Source organism: Emiliania huxleyi, assembly GCF_000372725.1.
Source record: "Emiliania huxleyi CCMP1516 unplaced genomic scaffold EMIHUscaffold_7, whole genome shotgun sequence".
NCBI lineage: Eukaryota > Haptophyta > Isochrysidales > Noelaerhabdaceae > Emiliania > Emiliania huxleyi.
This window is the reverse complement of record NW_005196756.1, coordinates 1,059,148-1,086,534: the sequence shown is the minus strand read 5'-3', so window position 1 is coordinate 1,086,534 and position 27,387 is coordinate 1,059,148. Positions and strand designations below refer to the sequence as shown.

Genomic DNA, 27,387 nt, shown 5'->3' with positions numbered 1-27,387 from the left:
GGTCAGCCCTCGTGAACTCCGGTTGGCTGTCAGCGGGGCAAGGAGCACTAGCCTACCGATCCACCCGACCCCTGCAAAAACATCGCGGCACAGCAACGGTCCCAGCGTTCCCCTCAAGTGTCTAGCGAATGAAGACCCCTGCGACGAGACAGTATCTTGTCTGACGGCGCGCGGCCGGGAAACCTTGGCGAGTTGGGGTGGGAGTCTTGGTTCACGTAAGCTAGTCGGCAAACAAGTTGGCCGTAGTCCGCGCGCGCAGCGCGCTCCGTTTGCAGACCGCCCTGGCGGACTCGTTTACACTTCCAAGCTCAAGCCAGGCGCCGCAGGCCATGAAGAGGAGCGCAGATTAAAATGGCGCCGCAGAGCTCCCCGGGCCGTCCGCGCACAGACCACAGGGGAAAACAAAAATCTATAAAAATCTATCAACACCACTAGGGGGTGGGTGGGCTCCGATCTCCTCATCTCCAATACTCTCTAATCCACAGCGTCGTCATCTTAGGCCGGGGATCCAGTCAGATCTCCGATCTCCATCTTCAATCTCCAATCTCCAACGTCGTCATCTTAGGCCGGATCAGATCTCCGATCTCCATCTCCAATCTCCAATCTCCAACGTCGTCATCTTAGGCCGGATTCGGTCAGATCTCCGATCTCCATCTCCAATCTCCAATCTCCAATCTCGATTCGGGGGCCCGGTGGAGGAGGGGGGCTCAAACCTTCAAGGAGATGCAATTGGATTCATCCACACTGACCATCTCTCATCTCCAATCTCCAATCTTCTACTTGGCCACTGTCGCCGCCGGCAGCAATCTACGACCTCCATTTTCAATCTTCGATCTCACATCTGGGGCGGATGGCTGGGCGCTAGGATCTACAATCTGCACTCTCCATCTCCTATCTCCACATTTTGCTTTTTGGCCCGTGTTGCTGCTCAGCGATCTGCAATCCACAATCTCAATCTTCGATCTTTAGTCTTGAATGGGGAACCGGACAGGAGGGATCTACTGGCGAGACTTGGGCGTGTCCGTGTGAGAGATCCGCTAGGATCTCCAGTCTTAATCTACTATCTCTACCCCAACGATCTCCTGTTCTTGCGCAGAGATGTCCATTACTCATATTCCCGCCAGGTGGAGCAGGAGGTGCGCCCGTCCGCCACACACCCAGGTCGGCCCGGGGGCGGCCGACGGGGTGGGGGGTGTGCACCCACAGAGTGCACCGCGAATGCGCGCGCTCTCCGCTCACGCAAACGCGTGCGTCCCTTTTTGCGCGGCGAGTGAGGCACCGTGCTCGTCGTACTCGGCGCGCGACATCCAGAACTCAGTGTGCGAGGCCTACGCGTGAAGAGCGGCGAGCGCAAAGTGAGGGCGCCGTCACAGGCAGTGTGGATGAGACGGGCAGGAGCGGAACGGGCCATGGATGCCAGGATCGAGCCGCCGAGCCACGCGCCGTTGCGACGCTCCGGCAGCGGAGCGGTGTGGATGGTGATGCGATTCGCCTGTTAGCCGCGTGCGACATGTCATGCGGCCGTCGCGGGCGGGGGCGAGGGGGCTTGCACGTGGCCTGGTTGGCGATCGAAGGCATCCCCTTCGCGTGAGACGCCTAGTATCGGGCTCACGCCTAGTATCGGGCAATCTCGGCCTAATCTCGGGCACTCTGGGCCAGCCTTCGCGTGAGACGCCCCTTTCAAGGGACAAAAGAAACACACGCGCCGTGGGCCGGGCAAGGCCTGGCGAGCTGCTTGGGTGGGCTCGAGATCTCGCCGGAGATCTGGCCGAGATTGCAAGCTCGCAGGCCGTGTGCGTGCAGGCGCCTTGAGGCGCAGTGCCGGAGACACGGGGGAGATTTGGGGGGGGAGAGGGGGGGGAGAGAGGGGGGGGAGGGGGGGAAGAGATGCCTTGAGGCGCAGTGCCGCCTCGAGTCGCTCCGGGAGGCCCGCCAGGCAGGAGGCGCCGCCCGTCAGGACCACATTCCTAAGGAGCTCCTTGTGCTGCTCCGGCTCCAGCGCCTGCGCCAGAGGACACGGGCCGGGAGCGGACGACAAGGCGACTCGGCGACGCGGCGTGGCGCGCCGGGCTCGACGTGCAGCCGAGAGTCGCCGAGATGAAGCCGAGCCGCTACCGAGATGTGGCCGCGCCGCACTGCGCCGGTCTCCAGATGCACCCGGGATTCGCCGAGAGGTGGCCGAGATTCGCCGAGATGCGGCGGCACGGGCGCGCGCCGCGACGGCGTTCAGCACAAGCGAGTCGAGCGGCGTCGCGACGCCCTGCCTGTCATCGAAGTAGATCTCCGCCGCCTGGCAAGCACTACCCCACCTCAGGTTGTGCTTTGCCCGCTCCCATCGCTAGACCCAACATCTCCCCACACCTCCCCACATCTCCCATTATCTCCCCGCACCTCCCCGCACCTCCCCGCACCTCCCCGCACCTCCCCCCCTCTCCCCCCACATTTCCCCCCGCCTGGCTGCGCTCCGCGCCGGCGGTGATGACGTTCCCGTCGGGCAAAGTGTACTCGGCAGCGCCTATAGTGCAAGCTCCCCCCCCCCCTGCGGTCGACGGCCGCGCAACAAGCCCTCTAGAGGTGCGCGCTCGCCGGCGGCGGCGCCTCTGCTCCCCGCCGACTCCCCGCCGGTTGGAGCCTTTCGTCGCAGGAGCACCGAGGGGAAGACAGAGCAACCCAAAAGTAAAGTGATATTGCACAAGGTGTTAAAGGGGCTGTGAGGCCGCGTAAGGCCTGTTGGGACTGTCTCTCACACTCTCTCGGCTCATCTCGGCGTAATCGCGCCTGCTCGCTCACGCGGCCGAGCACCTCAAAGGCCTCGTGCGCGAGGCAGAACCGCCTGTTCCACAGCCGAGGGGCGTGGGAAACGACGCCCCCGCCTCGCCAGGGGCAGGGGCAGGGGGGGGGGGGGGGGGAGGGGGGGGGGAGGGGCCCCCAAACTTGACGAGACTCTTTGAGGAGGGCCCAGCCTCGCCGCCGCCGCCGCCGCCGCCGCCGCCGCCGCCGGCGGCGGTGGGCAGCGGCGCACGTGAGATGGCGGGCGACGAGGCGCCACCGCGAGGGTTGCGTCGCTTCAGCGCAACGCAGGCGGGCTCGAGCCCGTGGCCCATCCCCTGGAGCTGATTTCTGAAAAAGTCTGACACAACCGTGAGGCTGCCGACCTTGCTCTGCTGAGCGTGCGGCGACATGCAGCCTTCAATCACAGCGGCGGCGGTGCTGGTGCCGCCAATGTCGAGCACGAGCGCCGTGGTCCGTCCGGAGGCGATGGCGACAAGCTCGACCGTCTTGCACACGCACAGCGCCGGCACGCCCAGCGTCTCAAACAGCTGCGTCACAAGCCGGCGACGGGCGGCGGCCGACGCGCCCGGCGGCTCGGTCAGAAGGAGGGCGTGCTCGGCTGGGTCCGCTCCCAGTCGGTCAAAGCAGTGCTGGACCAGTCGGAGATTTAGCGCGTCGAGCTCGTCGTGCCGCGCACTGTGAAGTGCACGCACCAGCAGTGAGGGCTGCGCCCACCCAAGCGCGTCCATCTCCACGACGGACCGCTCGGTGCCGTCGTCGCCCGCGAAAAAGCCGACTGCGGAGGGGCAGGCGACGCGCGGTGCGTCCTCGCCGCCGAAGCCGGCGCGCGTCGTCACGCTCCCCACGTCGCAGACCACGGACTCGAGGCCGGTTGTCGAGTAGCCAGCGCGCATGGCGAGGCCGGTTGTCGAGTCGCCGACCGCTTGGGGGAGACACAAGAATTCGCCGCAACTCTGCTCAGGTGGAGACATGTGGTGGCGGCGTGCCGTCCTCCATCCCTCCCTTGGGTTGTGCGTTTTCTTTCTTTCTTTCTGGGACCTTGTCCACCTCCCCTGGCGTCTCTGTTTTCTTTCTTTCTTCATGTACGGATCATGTAGTCCCCGTGGGATCGCTTGTCATGTGAGAGAGATTTTTAGAAGCCAACAAGAAATGTGTCACACAGAGTGATTTGCGCTCGTCATGTGAGAGAGAGATTTTTTCTTGTCATGTGAGAGATCGTGTTGTGTTCTTGTTGGCTATCCACTTTGAGACCAATTCTCTTCCTCAAACAGGTGTATGTACTTCTTGCTTGGGCGGCACTCATGATGAAATTCTGCAAAAACCTGGCCGGCCCCTGCGGTGCCCCTACCTACCTACCTACCTACCTACCCTACTTATGGGAAACTAAAAAAGAAATCACGGATGGGTGAAGGTGGGGTACTATACCAACTTAAAGTGATGGATGGTGGTACTCTCCTGCAACCACAGTCCTTCCTGTGACATGGCAGGCCACTCTCAGGCCCTACAAGCATCAGATCACCCATTTGGGGACGTTTGACATCGTGATTTGTCCGGAAATTTTCTTTTTCTGCTGTGAAAATTCCGGCGTGAAGAGAGGGAAAACCACGACGGGAGGGCCCAGACCTACCCTACCTACCCCGTCATGAGTGCCGAAAAGGCAAAAAAAGAATACACCAGCAAACTGTTTGCGGGTGTGTTTGCGCGGCGCGGCCGCGAGGTTGACTACACCAAATTCGGACAGCTGATAGGACCCATGTTGGCTGTCGCACTCCCTTGTATGCTCCTCGCATCGCAATTCGTCGACGCTGAACCCGCACTGCTCGCGACGGCTCCCACCGCAAGCGCTCGGCGGCTCGCTGCACCGTCGGCTGCAGAGAGTGCACCAGAGGGCGAGACCAAGGTGAGGCATCCGCAGAAGGCTAAGGAAGTCAACATGGGGAAACTCAAAGGCGGCAAGGGCGGCGGTGGTGGCGGTGGCGGCGGCGGTGGCGGCGGCGGCGGCGGCGGCGGCAAGGGCGGTGGAGGCAAGAGTGGCGGAGGCAAGGGCGGGGTTGGCAAGGGCGCTGGCCTGGTTGCGCCCTCACAGCTGAGTGGCGGAGGAAACGTCCTACCGGACGCCGGCCCGCCGGACGCCGGCCTGCCGGCGCTTCTGCTCCACGCCGCTGTCTCGTTGGTCTCTTGCTGCGCGCCTCTGCTCATATGCGCGTTGCCATCACCCCCGCGCGGGTCGCTCACGCACTCGGCCGTGGATAGGCGCGCTGCTGGTGGTGCTGCTCGGGGGGGCGGCCACGGATGACCCGATGGCGCGCCTTCGGCGCGGCCTGATGACCCTGGTGGCAGTCCTCGCTCTCGAAGGTATCGCTCACTTGGCCGTCCCTCAGCCGCACATCAGCGTCGCCGTCGTCGTCGCGGCGTCGGTGCGGCGAGATGTGGGGAGATATGTTCCGCATCTAGGCCTCGAGATCTGGGGAGATGTGGGGAGATATGTTCCGCATCTACGCCTCGAGATCTGGGGAGATGTGGGGAGATACACCGCATCCAGGCGGACGATCGACCCCGCGGCCACGGGGGACGTCCCGGGCCCAGGCACGACTCGTAGAAAAAAGAAATCGATGGGCCGTAGGTTGTGCTGACGATCAACCCGCTGCCGGGCCGCGACGGCGTGCCTGGGCTGCACATGGGCACGGCGCCGCTGCTGTGCGTGGGTTGGCTGTGGGCGGTAGGCATTCTGTCGCTGGCCGACCTCGAGCGCTCGCTGTATGGCACGCCCTCTCTCCGGCCGTACCACCTCGTGGTCATGTTTCTGGGCTCCGTCTACCTGTGCACGGCGCTCGAGCGATCCGGGTTCTTGCACGTATAGCAACGGACTCCGTCTTCTCTCCGCCTTCTTGTATTCCAGCCGGCGCTCTCGAGGGGAGACGCACTCCGCAGTACTCGGCGGCACTCGGCTGCATTCGTACCCCTCGTCCTCACGCGGTGCTCTGAGTACGCTGCACAGTACCGCATCCCCGCCCTGAGGTTGGCGCCCTCACACTGCAGGTTCTTGCACACCGCGGCCACGCGCGTGGTCTCCCACTTCGGCCGCTCGCCGTGGGGGCTCTTCTGGGCGCTCGGCTGCTTCTCCGCATGCCTCACGGTGAGCCACTCACAACGTCGCAAGCCCGGGCCCAAGATCACGCCCGCCACCGTCGAGAACGGGCACCAGCGGGGACACACCAGGCGGGCGGCGACAGTCAGAAGGCAACCCCTTTCCTCGCGCCGCTGGTGGCAGGTCCTCATCCCGGACGACATCGTCACCATGACGCTCACGCGAGAGCGGATTCCGACCCACCTGTCGCCGCCGGTGCGGCCCGTCATGACGGCGCTGCGTCCGACGTCTCGTAGGCCAGTCACCCTAGAAGCCGAATGCGTACTTCTGTCCCTGCGGTTCGAACTCGCGCTCGCGAGGACGCGTGTTCCGCTGTGTTCGGCCGTGCTCGGCTGTATTCACTGTCTTCGCCCGTATCCCCACCCCGACCTCGGCGTCTTCATGACTTAGGCTGCCCATATCTCCCCATATCTCCCCATATCTCCCGCCCCGACCTCGGCGTCTTCATGACTTAGGCTGCCCATATCTCCCCATATCTCCCCATATCTCCCGCCCCGACCTCGGCGTCTTCATGACTTAGGCCAATCACCATCCGCATGTGCCAGCTGCTCGCGCTCCCCGAGGTGCCGTTCCTCTTCTCGCAGTTCTTTGCGGGCAACATCTGGGCCGTCACCCTCGTCACCGGCAACCCGACCAACGTCTTGCTCGCCGAGGTCTGAGACACTTCCGAGACACTTCCGAGACACCCCTGAGGCACCGAGACACCCCCGAGGCACCCCCGAGACACTCCCGAGGCACTCCCGAGACTCTTGCTCTCCCGAGACACTCCTGAGGGGAGCCACAACCTCGAGGAGGAGCGGACTCAGGTTTTACTCAGCTGTGCCCGGCTGCACTCGCGGTCTCCGTGGCACGATGCTGCGAAGACACGGCACGATCCCGGGAGCGGAAAGGAGGAACCTCTTCCCAAGATAGCGCCACTCTTGGAGCGCCGCCACTACCACCCAGAGCGCTGCAAGCAGCGCCGGACGATGACGCTACCGCCCCCCTAGCCCCCCCATCGGCACACCCCGGCAGCCAATGTGTGTCGGCTCGAACCCGCTAAGCCATCCCGCCTTGACTCTGGTCTCTCCGTGCCGCGCAGGACCTCGGCGACACGTTTGTCTCGTTCGCCGCCCGGATGGGCGTACCGGGAGTGAGGACGTCCCGAGACGCACGATTGACCCCCCTTGGCGAGATTCCGACCTCTCCGCTGGCCCTCTAGGTCGCCGCCGGTCTCGTCTCCTTTGCACTGATGTGCGCCGCCGACGCGCCCCCCTTCACCCCCGCCGCCCTCGCTCTCGCCCTCGCCGCCGCCTCCCTCGCAGCCGCCGCCTCCAACCCCCCTCCCCTCCGATGCGTGTGGGTGGTAGGATGTCATCAGTCAGTCAGCCAGTCAGTGTGACACACCTCCTGTCGTAGCACCAAGGACGGGCCCACGCGCGCACACACACGCTGCGCACGATCGGCTCGGGAGCCGACACGAGGCACACTGTCACCGGCCGTAGCACTGGGCCCGGACTGCTGGACGCACAGGTATATCACCAACCGCACCAAAGTGGATGTGCGCGCCGACCCCACGGGCCGCGAGGCGGGGGGCGCTCGAGCCCGCGGCGCAGCGAGCGGCCACCCGAGGTCAGCCGGGGTCGACCGAGTAGGCGGGACTCGAGCTCGCGGCGCTGGACGCCGGAGACGGTCCGGGGGAGGCGGCGCCGTCTCACTCGGCGCTGGGCCGCTTCGAGAGCGTGGCCGCAGCCTCGGCGCCGTCTTCTCTTGCGGTGCGCACAGCGCCGACACACACACTGGCGGGGTCAGCGCGGGGAGCGCGACAGTGCGGCCTCGTGTCGCGCGTCCGAGGGGGGAGCTAAGCGCCGCCGGCGCGTGCGTATGGCCATTGGTGGAGCGCGCGCCGCCTCTCCCACTGATATGCGCGCGCCCTCTGCGCCCTCCACCTCCCAACCCCCCCCCCCCCCCCCTCCCTCCCCCCTCCCTCACACACACACACACACGCACCGTGGCAGGGGCAAGACTCTGAAGGCGACGGCGACGGCGAGCGATCCAGCCTCGGCTCGCGCCACCACTCTCCCGAGGGCGAGCGGGGCTCGGCCCGCGACGGCACGTTCACGCGCACCGGCGTCTTTTGCCTCGTGCGGGTGCTCACAGCGACGCTCATCTGCGCGCTCGAGTCGGTGCACGGCAACTGCCCATGGGTCCGATGGGCCCTCCCGCCGTCTCGCGGTGAGCGCGCCTCCTTCCGGACACACAGGTGCACGGACTGCCCGTCTACCTCGTCGTCCTCATCATGGGCGCCTGCTCCATCGTCGTGGACGGCCTGATCGATGCCGCTTTCGTGGCCGACACGCTGCGCCACATGCCATGGGAGCTCTTCAGCTTCGTCACCGGCTCTCCTCGTCCTCGCGTGGCCTACCCAGCAGCGGGCTCGTCCGCAGAGACATTTCCCTGAAACGTCGTGTAGGCTTCCTCGTCCTCGCGGAGGCCATGTCTGTCACCGGCATTTCGCTCGCTTTGGCGTCGGTGTTCCTGCCCCTCGCGCACACCAAGTCCGTCGCGTACGTCTCCGGTTTCGCGACGGTGCTCGTTTGCAACCTTAATGAGTCACTGATTGATTAATCATGAATCATTGGCAGGATTCGTGACGATGCTCTTTTGCAACCTGTTTGAGGCGCTACCGCCACCCTCACCGCCACCCCCACCGTCATCCACTGCCGCCATCGCCACCCGCACCATCGCCACCATCGCCTATGCCACCCGCACCGCCGCCACCCCCGCCTCCGCCAGACGCTGCCAGCCACCCTCATCGTCTTCAAAATGATCGACTCGGTGCCGCAATGGAAGCCTGCTGCCATCGCCGCTGCCGGCGTCCACGGCGCCGGATTTCGCGCGGCACGGCGCGCGGCGCTCTCTGCTGTCATCTTTGGCTCAAACTTTGGCGCAAACACGGCGTGCATCGGCTCGTTGGGCGGGCTGATGATGCGGCGGCTCGCGGCGATGCAAGGCGTCGTGGTGACCAACGGCATGCTCCTGCGGCAGGGTCACCCCCTAGAAGCGGAATCAGACCTTTGTGTCCCAACTAGCGCTCGAGAGGACACGTATTCCGCTGTGCTCGACCGCATTCAGCCGTAGTCGCTGTATTCGCAGCCCTTCGTATTCACGCGGTGCTCTGAACACACTTCACGACCGGACTCGCGTCTCGAGGTCGGTGTATTCATGACGCAGGGTCGCCCCCAACACGCACCGCGACACGGCCGCGGCATGTGAGGGGCACTGACCAGTCGGGACATTTCCTGTAGGCATCCCTGTGATGATACCGACGATGTTCGTGGCGTGTTGGGTGCTGGTCAATTGGTCGGAGGTATGACAACTGGCAGCACAGCCCGACAGGCGCCTGCGGCCGGTGCCGGTGGTGGACGTGGTATGTCAGTGATGCCCCAGCGGCTGCTGCCTCTGTGAAAGATGGAGCAAGATTCGACGATCTGACTGACACATGGGTGTGTCGGGCCGGGCGTCGCCTCTGAGAGAGATCTGAGAGGTCTGCGTGTGTGTTCTTCGCGTGCGTAAAAAAAAACTGTTCAAGTCTTAAAGGCAAAACACAACGCTCTTGGTTGTTGTTCTTCGCGTGCGTAATATTCTCACCGAACCGCGCAAAACAGGTAAAGAGCTCTCCGACTAGCTAACGTCAGCACAGGCCGGTCCGGAGTCCGGTGGCGGTGCCGCAGTGTCCCAGCGCGATGGTACAAGCCTACCGCGCGGGCGCCAGCCGATGGAGCATCGAATCGCACTCCGACTTCTTGAGGTGCAGCGTTAGAGTGGGTGGCGAGCGGTCCGTGCGCGTCGCTGCGAGAGAGAGCTGCAGGGGAAACGCGGTCGGATCGAACGCGCGCCGCCCCTGGGGGTCGTGCACAATTGCCACAGAGCCAGCGGCCGCCGTCTCGAGAGCAGCGACCAAGGAAGGGTTGCCAACGTCGGGCGCGAGCGAGCGGCGCGTGAGCAAAGCGCGCAGCTCGGGCGTCGAAAGGAAAAGGAGCTGCTTCGTCATGTATGGCAGCAAGCAAGGCACGCCCTCGCACGTTAGCCGGAAGCCAAAGGGCCTACGCCACCCACATCAGCTGCGGTCGGAAAAGGGACTAGCCAGCCTCGAGAGAGCGTCGAGGGACATGATGGGGTCGGACACTTCTCTCCTCTTCTTCTCTCCTCGCATGAGCGGGGCGTCACAGTCATCTCGGGTAATCACGGGAAATCTCGCGTGATCTCGGGTAGTCTCACATGAGCGGGTCGTCACACTTCTCGAGCAAACGCACGCCGGTGTTGACGAGTTTGAGCTTGGTCTGCACGTCGCTCCGCAGCAGCGCCAGCAGCGCGGGGGCAAGGAAGATCACACTCTTGCCCGTGGCAGAGCGCGCAATTAGCTGGTCGAAGGGGAACGCGCCTCCGAGGCCGAAGAACTCGCGCACCTGCCCCAGAAACGAGTCAGCGAGCGAAAAGATCGCATCGTACCTACCGCCAAGAGCCCATCCTCGAGAGAGCGCTGCAGCAGCTGCCGCAGGCACGCACGCGGCGCTCACTTGCCATTGTTGCGCGGCGAGCAGTGCAACACCGCCCGCACGTGTGGGGCGAGCTTCGCGCCCTTGGGCAGCGACCTACACTCAAAACAAGCCGTCAGAACGCGACCCCCTCTGTGCCAAAACGCTACCCTCTGGAGGCCGCGACCGTGAGCCCGCGCCCGCGTCCGCGCCTCCGAGGACGTGCCCAAAGCGACAGGCTGCGCCGCGGAGGCAAGACCCGTTCTGGAAGGCGTAGCAGAGGCCGTGCTGCTGCCCCTTCTCCCGCTCCGCCACCTCGTCGATGACGCAACCAGCCTCGTCGGCGCCTCCGCACGGCACACCGCCTTCCTCGCCGCCCTCGCCGACGGCGAGGGCTGCGGAGCCCTCCTCGCCGTGTGCCGCCCGAACCCCCGCACCCTCCTTGCCCCTCGCCGCGGCCTGCGTTTCCGCCGCTCCCGCAGCCTCCTCCGCCGCCATCGCCGCGTCCGCCGCGTCCGCCGCTCCACCCCCCTCACCCCCCCCGCTGCCCACGGGCGCCTTTTCGAAGACTGCGATGAAGAAGCCGCCCGTGTCCTGCTGGTGGGGCAGGACCCGCATCGTTCGCTCCAGGTGGAGCTCGGACGCGACGTCCGGCGGCGGCGGGAAGAAAGAGTCACACGCCTTGTCGCCAACCTCGGCCCGGAGCGCCTCCACGGACTCAAAGAAGCGGCCGTTTGCAAAGACGCGCCACGAGCCCACCCCAGCATGCCGCTTGAGGCCGGGAAGCAGCTCGTCGGTGCGCACAAGCGTGACTCCTCCGGCCAGTGACTCCTCGGCGTTGGCCTTGAGCAGAGCCCGCGCCACCACCGCCTGTGGAAGGACAACAAACCGCATCCGCATGGTGCATGTGTAGAAAACGAACGCCGCCGGCAAGCCTGCCGGCGTCTAAGGGCGCCGGGGAAGGAAGTGCGGGCGCGGCCGCGTGGGGTGGGGTGGGGTGAGGTGGGGTGGGGTGGGGTGGGGTGAGGTGGGGTGGGGTGGGGTGGGGTGAGGTGGGGTGGGGTGGGGTGGGGTGGGGGGCCAAGTGGAGGACGGTTGGGAGGGTGTGGCGGGAAGGGAGACGCCTCGTCCTCGATCGGGTTCATGGAGCAAGTCGAGTAGACGAGCCGGCCGCCTACAGCCGCGCCACCTCTGCGTCCAGACAAGGCTGGCTGGGACCGCCAGGGTCTGCCGGCGCGCCCGGCTGCAGCAGCGACAAGCCGCGCGAGAGGATTGCGAGCTGCAGCCTACAGAGCTGCGCGAACGCCTAAGGCGGCTCGGCCCGGACGGCGGCGCCGGCACAAGGGCGCGCTATTGGGCCGATGGACGCCCCACGCCAGCTTCTCGTTCCACCGCCGCCACAGGTCGGGGCACTTGCGCAGCGTTCCGTCCCCCGAGCACGGGACGTCGCACAGGATGCGATCAAAGCGCAACCGGCCGCTGCCGTCGACATCCAGCCGCGTGGGGAGCATCTGCGCGTCGTGGTTGGTGACGACGAGAAGCGGCGAGTTCAGCCGCTTAGCCTGGTGCACAAGCAGATGGCACCGCCTGTACTCTGCGTCGTTGGCGATCACCATTCCTCCGCACGTGGCGGCGAGCGAGCCGGCGGAGCACTCGAGGAGCTGCTGCGTTTTCGAACCGGGCGCGGCGCACATGTCGAGGACGCGCTGGCCGGGGCGGACCTCCAGCACCTCCGGGGGCACCATCGAAACCTCCTCCTGCCGACTCATGTTGCCGAGCTCCACCTCCTGCGTCAAGAACTCGTGGAACGCCGCGAGCGTCGACTTGGACGCCGCCTCCTCTGGCGTCGGGTCCTGGGCCGGGCCGTCGGCGTCGGCGCGGCGGACGCCCTTGCCGCGCAGCGTCGCGCGCGACACGTCGAACCGCCACGCCAGCCTTCCGGGCAGCCACGGGATCGGTGTCGGCGGTGGAACCGCGCCAGCGCCGGGCACGACGAGCTGTTGCATCCGCTGCACGTGCTTGCGCTCCATCCAGTCCCGCAGCGCGAGGGCGGTCGGGTCGTCGGGCCGCCCCGTGATGCGGAACGAGACGCCGAGCGGCGTGCGTAGCGCCGCCAAGAAGGCGTCCCACTCGGACGGCGGCACGAGGCCGAGACCGCGGTAGTACGTCTCAAAGTGCTCGTTCTCGAGGAGCGGTGGCGGCGGGTAGCCATCCGTGCCGCCGTCCGCCGCGTACCCGCCCGGGTCGCGCTGCTTGCGCTTGCCCATCGCTGTTGCGGGCCTGTGCGTGTGGGCTCGTCGTCGATGTTTGAGAAAACAAACGCACGTGAATATCGCATCGCTCTCGGGGTATCTCCCCTCCCTCCCTTGTGTCTGTTTTCTTTCTTTCTTTCTTCGGGGCGCACAGACATCCCGCCCCCCGCGCTTTCTTTCTTTTTCTTCCTTTCTGGCCGTTTCGTTGGTTTGGTATCTGTTTTTGTTGAAAGGGGTGGGGCGCATCCTTACAAGTTCCTGATCAGCTGGTCGGCCGCCACGTGGGCCTCCGGGCCTGCTGCGGCGGCGCGGCCGGTTGAGGCCGGGCTCGGCCCGGCCCGCGACGGCTGGCCGCCGACGAGCACGCTCGCGCTGCTCGTCAAGATGGCGGCGGCTAGGGCGGCGGTGGCGATTGCGGCGACAAAAGTTCAGTCGTACAGCGCTCAGGCGTCTGTCATCTGTCGTCTGTTGTCGCATTTTGCACACGCGCGCGCCGCGCGACCCGCGTCGCTCCGCGAGGGCATGTGAGCCTTCCGCGATATTCGATCCCGCAGCCAAAAGCTGCTCGCTCGAACCGCGGCCGACTCCGCCATCGCGGCCGCAGCTGTTGAGCTCTCCAGAAGACTGGTGCCTCATATGCTGCCTCCCTGCGGATGCTCTACCTCGAATTCTTCTACCCCCACGACTCGGAACGCGAATGTGACAGGACCATCAGGTCCTTCGGCCACCAAAGCGAGATCACCCGAGAGCAGCTGAGCCTGCCTCTGGCCTCGCCTCCCTCTCCTTCAGGCATTCGTGGCATCCTATGGGTCGTCCAGAGTATCGACCTCTGGCTTGTCAGTCGCGGTCACTTGATGACCCCCATGAAGTACAGCGATCGCCATCTCGCTGGCCTCTGACTCCGCAAGGCCCCCCCCCGACCGCGTCGAACTCCTCGGCGCGGGCTCTCTCGGCTACGGGACCGGCCCCAGCTTCGGCTGAGGGCCAACAAGCTGCCGAGCCCAAATCACTGTGAGGGTCGTGATTTCTTGTTGGTGATCAAAAATCTCTCTCGTTCGTATGCTCCAACAAACCAAAGATGCGCGCCCCGGCCAACGCGCCGGTCGTGCACGGTGACAAGGAGAAACCAGAGCTCATCCGGCAGTACAACGAGGGGTACAAGGTCGACCTCGCGGAACCCCACGCTGGCCCGGGAGGATGCGATGAGGTGAATGAAGTCAAGCTCTGGACGCCCCTCCTCAAGACCTCCTCGGCGGGCGTTGGTAACGCCTCGAGCGGCGGCACGCCCGCCTCCGTTGGCCACTCCTACGCCTTCGGCAACACCGAAGAGAAGGCCCGCCGCCTAAACATGGGCTGCAAGGCGCGCGGGCAGCCCGGCCAACCCTTCGACCACAAGAACGGCCACGGCTACGTCAAGGCGCATCGCGGTTTCTACCACGACGCGATCTTTGTCAAGCGCAACAACTTCAACCTGCTGCTCCACGAGACGTTCGGCGGCGGCTTCTCGCCCACCGCCGTTCTCAAGCTGCGCCGCCTCGCGCGCAAAGTCGCGCGCGGCAGCGTTGACCGCACAGCCTACTCGCCCAAGTACTCGCTCTCTTTTATGTCCCACCATGCAGAGCGCATCTCTCTCTCTGTTGTGCGAGTTAGTGCCAGTGCGCGCCAGTCCCGTGCCCAGTGTTGTGCGACGGAGTTTTGTTGTAAAACTCTGTTGTGCGAGGCGTGAACCGCGCCATTCGCTCTCACCTGGCAACCCTGTCTGCACGTCTCGCGCGCGCGTGAACAGGGCTCCAGGCCCCAAATGACGTGTGAGTGTTAGAGTTGTTTGGTATTGCTAAAAATCTCTCTCTCTATGCTCCTGACCGCCCAAGAGCCAAGACTAGCCCTACCATACCCCCAAGCAGGTCTGTCAGCAGGCGGGGCATGCACAACTGACTCCTCATCACCTCCCTACCAACATACACATGTTGTAGGAAGGTGAAGAACAGCCTGCCTGTGTGGACCATACCATACCTTCCCAAAAAGTCCGAACCCTCGAGGGGTGCTAAACGCCAACACCGCTGCCCCCGGCGTTTTGGGCGACAAACAGCGCTGCGACCGCAAAGTGGCGGTGGACATGCTCCCATGTTGCCGACGCGGCGCCGGAGTGGCCGGCGCTGCTCGCCGCGACCACGACGGCTACTCCGATGCGCCGGGCCGACCCGTCCTACCCGACGGTGGCACTCTTCCACGTCTCGCTCACGCTGAGAAAAATTCTGAAACGGCGTGCGGCAGAGTCGCCGACGAGTCGGTGCGTGTGCCTCCTCGTGTCGCGCATCGTTCTCACCCATCCATAAACTCACTTTGGCCTCACTAAAGCGAAGGCTGAATCCTCAATCCTCAGATTTTAGATTAGGACGCTGTGGGCCCTCTATCAACTTGAGGCCCAGCGACGCATGCCGGGAGGCCGTTTTTTAAAAGAGGGACCCCCCGCCTGGAATCTCTTAAGTGGCAATTTAAGCCCCCCCAAACCACCTCATTTCTTAAAAGCTCTTAAAAAAAACCGGCCCTCAGAACCCTTGCGCCTTGGGGTCCCCTAAAGAAAAGCCCCGCCCCGCGCCGCCGCGCCCCCCCCCCCTCTCGCCTCTGGTCTTGGGGATTGCGCCGCGGCCTGTCCGCGCTTCGACTATGACTTCAGACTTCTGTGCTGTGCTCCTGATACATATTTTTTGACGCAGGACAGCAGTGGGCACCTAAGCGGCGCCGGCGGCATGAGAGAACAAGGTGGCCGGTCGATCTCACACGCCGCCACACACACGCAGTGGAACCGGGACGACGCCCCTTCCCGAGAGGCCGACGGGACGCGGGAGGGGGTGCCGAGCAGCGCGAGACGCCGTGGCCCGACCAGCCGTGCATCACCAGGCAGGCCCGTCGCTGTTCGCCCACTCCTCGAACTTTGGGCTGTCGACCCACGCCTCCCACGCCTTCCAGTTCTCCTCGTTCTGCTCCCACTCGTCAAAGTTCTCCGTCGTCGGGAACTCGAAGCCTGCGGGAGAGGGGGCGGGGGCGCGGGCTCGATTGGCGGCACGAGGGGTGGTCGTCGATGCGGGGGAGGAGGAGGAAAAGGGGCGGTGGGGGCGGTGGAGAGCCGAGCGGGGGACGCCTCACCCCACTTGGCCGAGGTGACCGAAGCGCCTTCGCCGCCCTTGACCTCGAACGAGACGCCGAGGCCCGACATTTTCGACGCGAGCGCCTTGGGCGCCTCCTTCTTGGGCACCGGCTTCGATGTCAGCATCCCCTTGATCTTGACCATGCCGTACACGGTCGAATAGAGCCCGAAGATGGCGAGGACAATCTGCGAGGGGGGAGGAGAGCGACTGGGCGCGAGGGCCCGTGGGTGGGTGTCGTCGAGAGGAGGGTTCCACTCTGACCTGTTCCGACCCTGATCCGACCCTGATCCGACCTTATGTGAACACCGACCTGATCTGACCCTGTTAGGTTTGAACAAGGTCGGAACAGGGTCGGATCAGGGTCGGAACAGATGAGCTGCCCCACGTATGGCCCTTTTTCCCGACCTTGTTCCGACTCTGGTCCGACCCTGATCCGACCGTGTTCGGCAGCGTTCGAACACGGTCGGAACAGGGTTGGATCACGGTCGGAACAGATGAGCTGCCCCACGTATGGCCCTTTTTCCCGACCTTGTTCCGACTCTGGTCCGACCCTGGTCCGACCGTGTTCGGCAGCGTTCGAACAGGGTTGGATCATACCATGATCCGACCGCACGGACGGGCACAGCATGATCCGACTCTGTTCCGACCGTGATCCGACCTGATCCGACCGCGGTCGGAACAGGGGTCAGCGGCGGCGGGAGGGAGGGATTTTCCCGACCGTGTTCGAAGTGAACACGGTCGGATCAGGTCGGTGTTCGAGAGAGGTCGGATCAGGGTCGGAACAGGTCAGAGTCATACATACCCTCTTGTCGAGCGAGGACATGCCGCCCGCGAGACTCGCTCGGCGCGCGCAGCGGCTCAACGCCACCATGCTCCGGCGGCGTCGCTTTGTGATGGCCGGGCCCAACGTCATCGAGTCCGAGGCGCACGCCTTTGCGACGGCCGCTGCGCTCGCCGAGGCGATGGCGCCGTTCGACGCGACTCTCATCTTCAAGGCGTCGTTCGACAAGGCCAACCGAACGAGTGGCGGCTCATACCGCGGGGTGGGACTCGCGGCAGGGTGCCGGCTCTTCGAGCGCGTGCGCTCCGAGCTCGGGCTGCCGGTCGTGACGGACGTGCACGAGCCACACCACCCGGCGGAGATCGCGCACTGCGTCGACGTGATCCAGATCCCGGCGTTCCTCTGCAGGCAGACGGACCTGATCGCCGCGGCTGGTGCCACCGGCCGAGTTGTCCAGATCAAGAAGGGCCAGTTCGCCTCGGCCGAGGCGATGCACCAGCAGAAGCGCAAGGCGCTCGACGCCGGCGCCGGCGGGGTCATTCTGTGCGAGCGCGGGAGCTTTTTTGGCTACCACGACACGGTGGTCGACCCGCGCAACCTGCGCTGGCTGCGCGAGGAGGCGGCGCCGCCCGGCGCCGCCGGCGAGACCCTCGTCTGCCTCGACGTCACCCACTCCCTGCAGCGGCCGTCGAAGCAGCTCGCCGACGGCCGCATTGTCTCTGGCGGCAGTCCGCGCGACCTGGCCCCGTGGATGGCGAGGCTTGGCCTCGCCTTCGGTGCGCACGGGCTCTTCGTCGAGGTGCACGAGCAGCCCGACGCCGCACTGTGCGACGCGCCCACCCAGTGGCCGCTCCACCGTCTTTCGGAGCTGCTGGACACGGCCGGCTTGGCGAGGCATCCGGTGCAGCAGCTGCCGCCGCAGCTGCTGCCCAACGCCGGTTGTGCGCAGCCGGCCGTCGACATCGACGTCCCGCCACCCATCTCCGCCGCCACTCCGGCCCCCGCCTCAGCTGCGAGTCCGTCGGCGGCCGTCGCCGCCGGCGGTGGCGGCGGCGGGGGCGGAGGAGGCGGAGGAGGAACAATGGGCGCGTTCCGCGCGGCGTTGGCACGGGGCGAGTTGACGGTTCGTTCCGCGAGCGCCGGTGCCGACGAGGCGGCTGCGGACGCAGCGGTGTCCGCTCTGCTGCGGTGTAGAGGCCGCCGCCTCACCACCGGCCTCGGCAAGTCGGGTCTGGTCGCCGCGCGCCTCGCCTCCTCCCTCTCGGCCATCGGCCTCGGCGCGGCGTACGTGCACGGGGCCGAGTGGGCCCACGGCGAGCTGGGCGGGGTGGGTGACGGCGACGTGGTCCTCGCCGTGTCTCACTCTGGCAGCTGCGCACTCTGGAGTGAGTGTCGACCCACGCTTCGCGCACGACGCAGCAAACCGCTGGCTTCTGTAGGCGTTGCGGCAGAGCTGCTGTGCGGATGGCCGTCACCCTGGCGAGGCGTGACTCAGCGCAGCCCGCGCTCACCGCGCCCGATGGCGCGTGTAGGCAACTCACCTCCGAGGTGCGCGAGCGGGGCGGCACGCTCCTGGCGCTCACGGGCGGCCACCAGACGCCGCTCGCCAGGATGGCGCACATCTCGTTGCCTTGCGCCGCCGCCGCCGAGGGCGAGCTGCTCGGCGTGCTGCCAGAGGCGTCGACGCTCGCGGCGCATCTCGTCATCAACGCACTCCTCGCCGAGTGCGCGTCGCGCTTGCGCCTCTCCCCTGCCGACCTGCGAAAACACCACCCCGGAGGAGCCATCGGGCGCCGGCTCGCGGATTGCATGCCGAGGAGAGACAGCTTATAGCAAGGGGAGAGGCGCGGGGTACACCTCAGAGGTGGGGGGGCGCCATTTGCAGCTCCTTGTGAGTATTCGTACAGTGCGGTTGGTGCTGGCCTGCTGTCGCGCGAAGAACTTGCGCTTGCTTTTTTTCGCTCCTCCAGAGGGGCTAGGGGCTGCCCCCCGCGCCCCCCGCCCCCCGCCCCCCCCCGGGGCCGCGTGTGGGCGTGTGCCGCGCGGGGCGCGTGCTCATGGGGCCCGGTTCGGTGCCACGGTGCGGCTTGTATACCACGCGAGCACCGGGGGGGGGGGGGGGGGGAGTTTCACGGTGTACTTCATGACGACACACACACTACAGCCGAACAGGTGAGGTCCATTACTCGCGCGCAAGAGTGGGGGCACCGGGGCACCGGTGCAACACACCGAGCCTGGGCAGGGGGGCCTCCGCGAGCGCGCACCAGGACGCCTCCACACGATCCACAGTCCATACATCACAGCGTTCACAGCGTCCACTATGCGAGCACGGCAGGGCCGCATATACATCAGCTCAGCTGCCGCTGCAACTTCTTCTGCATTGCGACGAGCCGCTTCTGCACCTTCGCGCGCGCCGCGGCGTCGCCCGGTGACAGTTCAAACATGTCGCATGTCACGTGCAGCTCGGAGTTTGGTACACAGCACGTGGCGAGAGTGATCGCCGGGGCCAAGCCGAGGCTCGAGTCTTCCATGTTGAGCTCGATGAGCCGAGGCAACGCCGCGAAGGCGGCGAAGACGCCGCGGCCAGCCCATTGCTCCCCGTCCTCGAGGCAAACAAGGTAGGCGAGGTGGAGCTCCTCGATCGTAGGCGGGAGAGAAAGCATCGCCGCCGCCATCGCCTCGTCTGCATCCACCCCCCAGCAGCAGCCGCTCAAGTTTAGGACGCGCAGCGCGCGAAAGTGTCTTAGCTCTTCCCCGAGGTGACCCCACATGTGCGCGAACGCCCAGAAATTCGTAGACAGAGAGTCTCGCGTCCACGACAGGTCGAGCGTCGACAGCGACGCGTGCAGTCGTGGCTGCGAGAAGGGCTTGGTGTTCTGCGCGCTCTCAACGTACCCGCCGTTGCGGCAGTTGAAGTCGCTGATGGCCCAATCCTCCCAGAAAGCGATGCCCTCCGGTCCGAAGATTTGGTGGACATCATCGTGGTACATGCCCCCGGCGTTGCCTCCAGGGTGTGGCGTAAAGCGCAAGACCTCCAAGTGCTCGAACTCACCGATCGTTTGCATGCACGCCTGGAACAGGATCGGCGCGAAAGCAAACTCGAGCTCAAGCACGCGCAGATTCGGCATGGCGCGCGCGAATGCGGGCGAGCAGAGTTGGCGTGCGAGGTAGCTCTTCCTGGTGTCATGCTCGTCGTGCTTGGGTATGTGCTCAGTAAGCTGGCATCCGATGTTTGAGAACCTCTCCAAGTGGTTGAGATGGGTTGCCTCCTCGAGGTTGCCCATCAAGCCAGACCAGCCGCCGAGCAGGCCAAGCTGTCCGAGGTGCGGTCGCGCCTCGCGGCCGCTCTTGTGTGGGGCGTCCCGCCAGGAGAAGTGCAGGCTGCGTGTGCGGTGCTGCTGCATGCGTTTCTTGAGCCCTTCTCCGTCAACGAGAAGCACCTTGGCCGCGTCCGCTGGCTCCGCGAAGAAGAGGTGCTCGACGCCGCGCCAGCCCGCAGCCAGGCGGCGGCACAGCAGCGCCGCAGACGCGCAGGCCCGCGAGTCCTTGAGGAATGTGAGGACCTTGATGAGGAGCTCCTCCGGCAGATCCTGCAGGTTTATCGCATCGGCACTGACGGCCGACTGAGGCAATGTGCCCGACTGAGATACTGGGCGGCGGCGCGAGAGGGGTGGCATAGTCGCACACGAAGACCGTGCGAAGCTACCGCGGCGGCCCCCGAGATGCCGGTGCCCCCCCGCGACTGCCGGTGCGCCCGGATCCGGGGGGTGCGACGGAAACTTGCCGAGGTGCACGCCTGGGCCTGGTGTATGACGTTCGACGTTCACAGCCTTGTTATACGAGTATTATGAGAAGAAAATACGTCCTACGGCGCTATGCGCTGTTCACAGACGGTGCGTGAATCTGGCTGTGGTCGCCGATCCCGGCGACACTGCTGTTTGCTTTGCTGCCATCCTTTCGCGCTTGAGCTCCGAGTGGCGCCCGCGCCCGTCCAGCTGCGGGCGGGGTGCTGCAAGCCGCCTGCGGCGCCTGCGTGCAGCGCTGGCGGCTGCCGCTGCCGGGCCACCTCGGCCAGGCCCGGGAGGACGGCGCACTGCGCAGGCCCCCCCCGCTGGGGCACGCCCTGCGTCCGCAGCGCGGCGGCGGCATCGGCGAGGCCCTTTGAGACCGGGAAGCGCACCTCGCCTAGGTTCTGCTGCGCGGCGGACAGCGAAGAGTCCGCATTCCTCTCCTCGACCATGCGCGCTCGCCTCAAGAGGTCGCGTCTGCGAGGCAGAGCCTGCGCTTTGCTCTCTTGGGCCCCGAGAGAAAGAAAAGCTGGCTGCCCCGGGCCGTCCAGGATCCCTTCACGGCGGGCCCCTGTTCGTCCTTCCAAAGACCCTTGCTCTTACAGAGAGAACTTTTTGTGAGGTGTGATCTCCCTCTTTGATGGTAAGGGTTTACTTTTCGCTTGGCCGGCCCTGTGGGTGACCAAATTCTCCAATAAGCCCCGGCGGGTCCCACCCTAGTCCCTACCCCTACCACCTACCTAGACCTACCGACGTACCCTACGTATATGAAACTTGAAAGAGACATTCCGGAGAAATGCAGAAATAGTCCTCCTCCGGGAATGTACGTAAGAGCCACATACATGGAAATCTCTAGGCTCGCAGGAAAAGCGGAGGAACTAAACCCCAACACAGGCTGTCTCCATCCATCCATCCAGAAAGAACCGGTACAGCGATCGCCAACTCGCTGGTCTCTCCGCAAGGCCTCCCGACCGCGCCGAACTCATCGACGCGGGCTCTCTCGTGTCTCTCGACTGCGGGACCGGCCCCAGCTTCGGCTGAGGGCTGACAAGCTGCCGAGCCCAAATCACTGTGTGAGAGACGTGATTTCTTGTTGGTTTTCAAAACTCTCTCTCTCTCTCTCCATCCATCCATGTTTCTTCGCGCACGACCCTCTGCCCTGTCTCGTTTCGTTTCCATGTCCCTGCAGTTTCCTTGCAGCACCCTCTCGTTTTGACCGTAGAGGTTTCCCCGGACCAGATTCTCAAGGAAACTCGCGTGGAAATCGTCGTACGTCGAGATGTGTTTCGGGCTCTGAGCCGCGAGTCTGAGGGTGGTTTGGGGCCAAAATCAGCAATAGCGACTGTATCTTTTGCGGGCATACCTGAAAAAACCGTGTATACCTGGAAAATACCCGGGATTTTGCCCCAGACCAGCTCTCAGGCTCAGGCGTTAGGGAAACTCGAGAGTGCCAGAACTCGAGTGCCAGAACGGAGCACCGAATCCAGCAAACCACCCTCCAAGTGCTCCACCCTCTTGATTGAGCACACCTGAGCACGGGGGTACAGTGGGTTGCGGGCATTAAGAAAACAGGATTGCGCGGCACGCCGCCGTTTCTAAGCCTTGTGTTAGTGCCAGTGCGCGCCAGTCCCGTGCCCAGTGTCGTGCGAGGGAGCTTTGTTGTAAAATTCTAAGCCTTTCCACACCCCCTACCCTAGATTACCCCTACCTACCTAGACCTACCTAACGGGGCAGTTCACAGAGCGATGGGCTTGCCCATTCCGGTGGTGGTTCGAATCCACGCAAGCCGAAGGTGACGGTGGTTGTTGCATGTTGCATGTTGGGTGGGCCTCCCAGGCGATGGCGAGGGTGTGGTGCGAGCCCTGGAGGCCCTGGGGATGGGGGGAGACTACCCGCGGGCCTAGAAGGCCCGCGCGCAGGGGGGTGGGGCATTGAGACCGGTCATGAATGAGTGCGCGACACGCATGTTGCGAGCAGCGTTCGGTTGTTGATGTTCTGCGCGTCGCCACAGACGGCGGCGCGCGAGAGCTGTTGCGAGTGGAGCTGGACGAGGCCCAGGGCGCTGCCGGAGGCTGTGCCGTAGTCGGTGCGGTCGACGGCGCTCGGGCTGCCGACCTCTTTGGCGAAGTTGTGGATGATTCTCTTGGTTGGCGGCGCGATGCCGCCCTGGCTTTCGACGAGACAAATTTTCACGATTCCGTTCTTGACATGGAGCGCGTCGTAGTACTGTCCCTTGTGCTCTTTGACCCAGCCTTTGCCGGTCGCATGGACGAGCGGGGGGTGGCGACGGAAACTCGCCGAGGTGCACGCTGGGCCTGGTGTATGACGACAGACGTTCACGGCCTTATTATTGAGAAGAGTTCACAGCCTTGTTATGAGAAGAAAATACGTCCTATTTCACCGACGGAGCGGCAAGCACCGCAAGCAGCGGTCCGGTCTCGCCCGCCGATCTCAACGCCCCTCTGTTGCACGTGCAATAGGTACGCAAGCGAGAAGAAGGGCAAGCCGATCTTCAAGCCGACCGAGTACGACAACGGCGGCGGCGGCGGTGGCATCGAGGCCGGAAAGTGAACGTCGCCTCGGGGCGCGCGCGAGCCGGCGAGGTCGAGCGAGGGCATGCAAGGAGAGCGCGCAATCACCGCTTAAGGCGCCCAGGGGCGGCGCGCGCGCGCGCGCGCGCGCACACACACACACACAGCTGCCGACGCAACCTCACTAGTGTGTAGTGAGCGGCGGAGTTTTGTAGAGTTTTGGTGCGCTTAGGGGAGGTTGAGTTTTGTCCTTTTCTGTTTCTGTGACTGTCGTGTGTCGCCTCGTGTGGGACGGCTTTTATTGCAACATGGCGCATGCAGGTGGCATGCGCGAAAATTCGCTATGTAAGCCTTGCACTTGTCTCACCGATATCCGCACCTCGCATTCACGCCATTCAATCCTCCTCGCGCACTGCATGTTAGCGACACTTGTGCACCAAAACTGTGGAGCGCGCCGCGAGTTCGCGCCGTCACAGCGCGCTCGTCTTGTAGTAAGCGGCGATCTCGGGCAGTTCGAAAAATTTCTCCTTGAAGGCCTTGCATTTGGGATAGTCCTGGAGCTCGCGCAGCGGCGTGGGAAACATGCGGTCCTTGAAGGGCAAGTACTGGCCTAAGCGGCATGCCCAGGCGAAATCGCACGCCGCTGGCTCTTTCGTGCCGGCCAGCCAACCGGTACTGCTCTGCGCGAGCAGGGCCTCAAGCGCGGCAAGGTGGCGCGGCATGGTCTCCTCGCCGATTAGCTTGGAGGCGGCCGCGGTGTGCGCCTCGTCCAGCGCGATCCCGAAGCGAGTGGTGTATGAGGCGACGGTCGGCCCGAGGAAGGCGTCGGCCTCTTGGTCGAGCGCCGCATCCACCAACGCAGCCACGAAGTCGTCCTCTGGGTGGATTCCGCCCATCTTGGCGAGGTAGCGCAAAATCGCGGCGGATTGCGGCAGCTTCTTCGTGCCGTCGATCTCGAGCATAGGCACCTGTCCGAAGGCCAGCGTCCCATTCTGCTTCATCTCCATGAACTCGGAACGGTCCTTGAAGCGATAATCATCCAGCTCGAGGCCGACGTACTTGCACAGGAGCCGGATTGCCTCGGCTTTACCTTGGATGTCAAAGTAGTACAGCTTGAGCTTCGGCTGCGCCTCATCGTGTGTCCGCTTCGGCATCGTGTTGCCGGCCGCAGTGACGTGGCCGTCGACCGTAGAAGAATTCTATGTCCAAGCCCGTCTCACAGCAGACTGGCTCCGTAGAAGAAGTGTTCCGCAGCCCGCCGGGCCTTGAGGTTAATGACTGCACTCCAAGCCTGGCATGACACTGGGCACGGGACTGGCGCGCACGGGCACTAACACAGAGGCACACCACGAGAATTTTACAACGAAAAGAAAAAAGAAACCCGCGTACAACCCTACTGCTACGTCACGTCGCTCGCACCCGCCGGTAGCGGCCTGCTCGCCGCCGCCGCCGCCGAGCCGGTTGCCGCCGCCGCCGCCGCCGCCGAGGAGGAGGAGGGGGAGGAGGAGGAGGAGGGCTCGAGCGCGGCCAGCGCCGCGCACCTCTGCCTCGCCAGCCGCCGCCGGTCACGGACCGTCGTGTTCTCGGCGTGGGCGAAGCGTGAGCAGAGGCAAGCGCGCGCAGAGAGCCGCACAGGCCCCGCCGCCGCCGCACGGGCGCTGCCCCGCCCGGTGCCGCTCTTGGGCCGCACGCACTCGGCGAGCGCGGCGCCGGCCAGCCCCTCGGCGAGGCAGCAGCAGAGCAGACCGCGCTGCGCCATGTGCTGCGGGGCGGTGGAGTAGCCTTTCCTGTCGCGCACCGTGCGCACGTGCCCGCTCACGATGACGGAGCGGGCGACGGCTTTGGCCAAGGCAATGTCCTCGCCGTTGCCGCGCGTGGCCAGCATCGTGGCCGTGTAGGTCTCGTCGAAGCGGGCCGTCACTGCACGGAGGCGCGAGCGCGAGATGGCGGCAAAGTTGGTCAGGACGATGCGGTCGGGGTGCGGAGCAGACAGGTCTTTGCGGCTGCGTCGGCGGGGGGATGGACGGGGCTGGGGCCTCGGCGGCCCACGAGGTCAGAGGTCCTCTCCCCCCGATCTTTCTTGTCGTGGTAGCCGCGCTCGCCGCAGAAGCGGACCTGCGAGCCGTGCAGCGCTGGCAGCGAGCCGCGGAGCAGCTCGCGCCGCACGCTGCACTGCAGCGCCTCCACGAGGGCGGCAGGCGACGGGTAGGGCATCACGTCGTCGTCCATGCTCACGATGATCTCGTTGCGCGCCTCGGCCGCGGTGAAGTAGCGCGACGCCGCGAAGAGCTCCGTCCGCGGCCCGAGCAGGTGCCTCACCGCGCCGCGTATCCGTTCCGCCGCCGCCGCGGACGAGGCCACTTTCTTCATCTGCGAAAATGGCGCCTTCTGCTGCGCGCCAAGCCCCGGGCCGGCGGTGAGCAGCCGGCGGCTCAGGTCGTCGAGCGCGGCGCGCTCGCTCCAGCTCAGGTTGCAGCCGTGGTTGATCACAATCTCCGAAGACGGGTGCGCCATGAACCGCTGCGAGAGGAGGAAGGCGATCAGGTGCCCGAGGTTGTTGTGACGCCCGCCGCCCATGTGCGGGATGACAATGGACAGCGGTGAGGGTTGGGTGCGGTTGAGGCCCCGGCACACGGCCGAGGCGTTGGGTTCCCAGAGCGCGACCCAGCCGTTCGGCATATACACCTGTGTGTGTGCTCCGTGCACGGCGTCTGACCAGCGATTTGCTTTTTTCTTTGTGAGCCTGTGTGTGCACCAGTCCGCGCCAGTCTGCGCCCTTGTCGTGCCAGTGTGCTGTGAGAGAGGCTTGTATCTTAAGAATTCTTTGTCTTCCTCCGCAGTTGACACTCTGACAAAGCGACAATGAGCACGCCTTCGTTGTTGATAATACAAACGGATGGTCCCTTGTCGCAGTCACACACACACGCGACACCGCACCGCGCCGCGCACACACGCCGACCGCCACGCCTAGGTGGGAAAGAGTCAAAGAGATGAGGAGATGGAGCAGCCCGAAGGACGAGCCTCAAACACGTATGGGAGGTTAAGTATCTCCTCTTTCCGCGTGTGATAAAAGCTGCGTGCTCCAACGTAGTCTCTTTTTTGGAGTCTTCTCGTCCGCACCGGTTGTTGTGTTCGGTGTGTACGGTGAGTGAAAAGCTGAAGGTCGCAGGCAGATGTTTGTATACCGAGGCGCAGGCGGTGCCCGTGCTAACATGACTTTCGTACACATCATGTTCATGCACATGCATGTGCACATGCAGAGAGTCTCTAGGTTGTGCGCTTGTGCCCGGTCCACACTCACTAAGTCACTAATGAGTACTCTCAGACCCACACGCGCACTCGTCGGAGGACGGATGCCGCGAGGCGCCAAAGAAACCCGACCTCGTGGGGCTGGTGCGCGGGGAAGCGGCCATCAAGCGGCTCCAGTCTGACCCTGGCGCTCCTCCGCCCCCGGCTGTCTTTGGTTGTGATCTCCGTGCGCACAGAGGCAGAGCCGTCGGCCTGCGGCACGATGGTGCGCTTCACTTGCACGCCCTGGGCGAAGCCGCTGCCCGCGCGAGGTGCACCCCCGGCGTCGGATCGCTCGCCGCCCCGTATGCTGCGAAGCATCTCCTCGAACGCCTGACGGTGCTCTCGCTCCCACTGCTCTCGTGCAAAGCCTCCCGAGTCCATGCCGCAGCCGCGGCGGAAGCCGCCCTCAGCGCTGGAGCCGCCCGCGCCTCCGCTGCAGGAGGCCTGGTCGTCGCCCAGAAGCGCGGCGTGCGCATCAGATGCCCGCTTGAACGCGACCTCTGCCTCGAAACGGTTGGACAGGTTGCGGTCGGGGTGATGCTTTAGAGCGGCTCGCCGGAAGGCTGCCTTGATCTCGGCTTTACTCGCGCCGCGTCGGAGGCCAAGAACCGCGTGCGGGTCGCTGCCGCTGCTGCAGAATCCGCGGACGCACGCCGCGCCCGCTCGCATACACACACACACACACACACTGCCTGGAGCACGGTCACACGCGCGAGCAATACCCGCGTACTAAAAGATTTTTTTCTCATCCCTCGCACGACACTAGCGATGCGCTCCCCGCTCCCGTTCCCCTGTGTCCCTGATCGTCCTACAAGATCCTGCTTGTGCAGGTGGGGACCCTGTCCTTCTCCCACCCCTCGTTTGGCGTGTCCGTTGTATTTATTTATTTCTCTCCAAATCTGCCCTCTAATCAACCGTAATCATTCGGGAAGTTGGTGGTATGAGCGAGTATGAGCGCCGGGGCCCCGTTTCCGCACTGCGGCGCGGTGCACGGTGCCTCCGGGGGCCCCCGCGCCCCCCCAGAGCCCCCAGTCTGGAGACTCCGAGTCTCCTCCCGAACCCTGCACAAAGATCGCAAGGGCGGGGTTCCTTTTTACCCATCTCAAAGTACATAGAGAGGTGTCCGTTTTTATTTAT

General features: G+C 64.8%; 8 protein-coding genes across 8 annotated transcripts; 3 read left to right on the top strand and 5 right to left on the bottom strand.

The window, feature by feature from the left end:
• Window positions 1-937: 937 nt before the first annotated feature.
• Window positions 938-3,686, bottom strand: EMIHUDRAFT_461796 (hypothetical protein; the record flags this gene model as incomplete). Its single annotated transcript, XM_005761956.1, has 3 exons — window positions 938-1,328; window positions 2,791-2,873; window positions 3,023-3,686. The coding sequence occupies 3 exons, from the start codon at window positions 3,684-3,686 to the stop codon at window positions 1,236-1,238; spliced, it is 840 nt and encodes a 279-aa protein (XP_005762013.1). The 3' UTR covers window positions 938-1,235.
• Window positions 3,687-6,461: 2,775 nt separating this feature from the next.
• Window positions 6,462-9,516, top strand: EMIHUDRAFT_432908 (hypothetical protein). Its single transcript, XM_005761955.1, has 8 exons — window positions 6,462-6,594; window positions 7,023-7,073; window positions 7,939-8,106; window positions 8,184-8,319; window positions 8,394-8,498; window positions 8,566-8,600; window positions 8,717-8,969; window positions 9,229-9,516. Exons 1-8 carry the CDS (start codon window positions 6,478-6,480, stop codon window positions 9,294-9,296), a joined length of 933 nt encoding a protein of 310 aa, XP_005762012.1. The 5' UTR covers window positions 6,462-6,477; the 3' UTR covers window positions 9,297-9,516.
• A 161-nt stretch (window positions 9,517-9,677) lies between these two features.
• EMIHUDRAFT_96831 (hypothetical protein) lies at window positions 9,678-12,725 on the bottom strand (the record flags this gene model as incomplete). Its single annotated transcript, XM_005761954.1, has 6 exons — window positions 9,678-10,026; window positions 10,202-10,432; window positions 10,501-10,575; window positions 10,646-11,328; window positions 11,648-11,744; window positions 11,800-12,725. 6 exons carry the CDS (start codon window positions 12,723-12,725, stop codon window positions 9,678-9,680), a joined length of 2,361 nt encoding a protein of 786 aa, XP_005762011.1.
• Window positions 12,726-12,761: 36 nt separating this feature from the next.
• EMIHUDRAFT_198103 (hypothetical protein) lies at window positions 12,762-13,609 on the top strand (the record flags this gene model as incomplete). The annotated part of the gene is made up of 4 exons (XM_005761953.1): window positions 12,762-12,806; window positions 12,966-13,163; window positions 13,331-13,409; window positions 13,500-13,609. 4 exons carry the CDS (start codon window positions 12,762-12,764, stop codon window positions 13,607-13,609), a joined length of 432 nt encoding a protein of 143 aa, XP_005762010.1.
• A 3,119-nt stretch (window positions 13,610-16,728) lies between these two features.
• Window positions 16,729-17,517, top strand: EMIHUDRAFT_62050 (hypothetical protein; the record flags this gene model as incomplete). Its single annotated transcript, XM_005761952.1, has 1 exon — window positions 16,729-17,517. A coding segment is annotated over one exon (789 nt), but the record flags the coding sequence as incomplete, so codon positions are not given.
• Window positions 17,518-18,988: 1,471 nt separating this feature from the next.
• EMIHUDRAFT_198099 (hypothetical protein) lies at window positions 18,989-20,880 on the bottom strand (the record flags this gene model as incomplete). Its single annotated transcript, XM_005761951.1, has 2 exons — window positions 18,989-20,263; window positions 20,707-20,880. The coding sequence occupies 2 exons, from the start codon at window positions 20,878-20,880 to the stop codon at window positions 18,989-18,991; spliced, it is 1,449 nt and encodes a 482-aa protein (XP_005762008.1).
• Window positions 20,881-23,255: 2,375 nt separating this feature from the next.
• On the bottom strand, window positions 23,256-24,117 carry EMIHUDRAFT_432907 (hypothetical protein). Its single transcript, XM_005761950.1, has one exon. It carries the CDS (start codon window positions 24,111-24,113, stop codon window positions 23,430-23,432), a length of 684 nt encoding a protein of 227 aa, XP_005762007.1. The 5' UTR covers window positions 24,114-24,117; the 3' UTR covers window positions 23,256-23,429.
• Window positions 24,118-26,280: 2,163 nt separating this feature from the next.
• EMIHUDRAFT_198095 (hypothetical protein) lies at window positions 26,281-26,999 on the bottom strand (the record flags this gene model as incomplete). Its single annotated transcript, XM_005761949.1, has 2 exons — window positions 26,281-26,817; window positions 26,973-26,999. 2 exons carry the CDS (start codon window positions 26,997-26,999, stop codon window positions 26,281-26,283), a joined length of 564 nt encoding a protein of 187 aa, XP_005762006.1.
• Window positions 27,000-27,387: the final 388 nt, after the last annotated feature.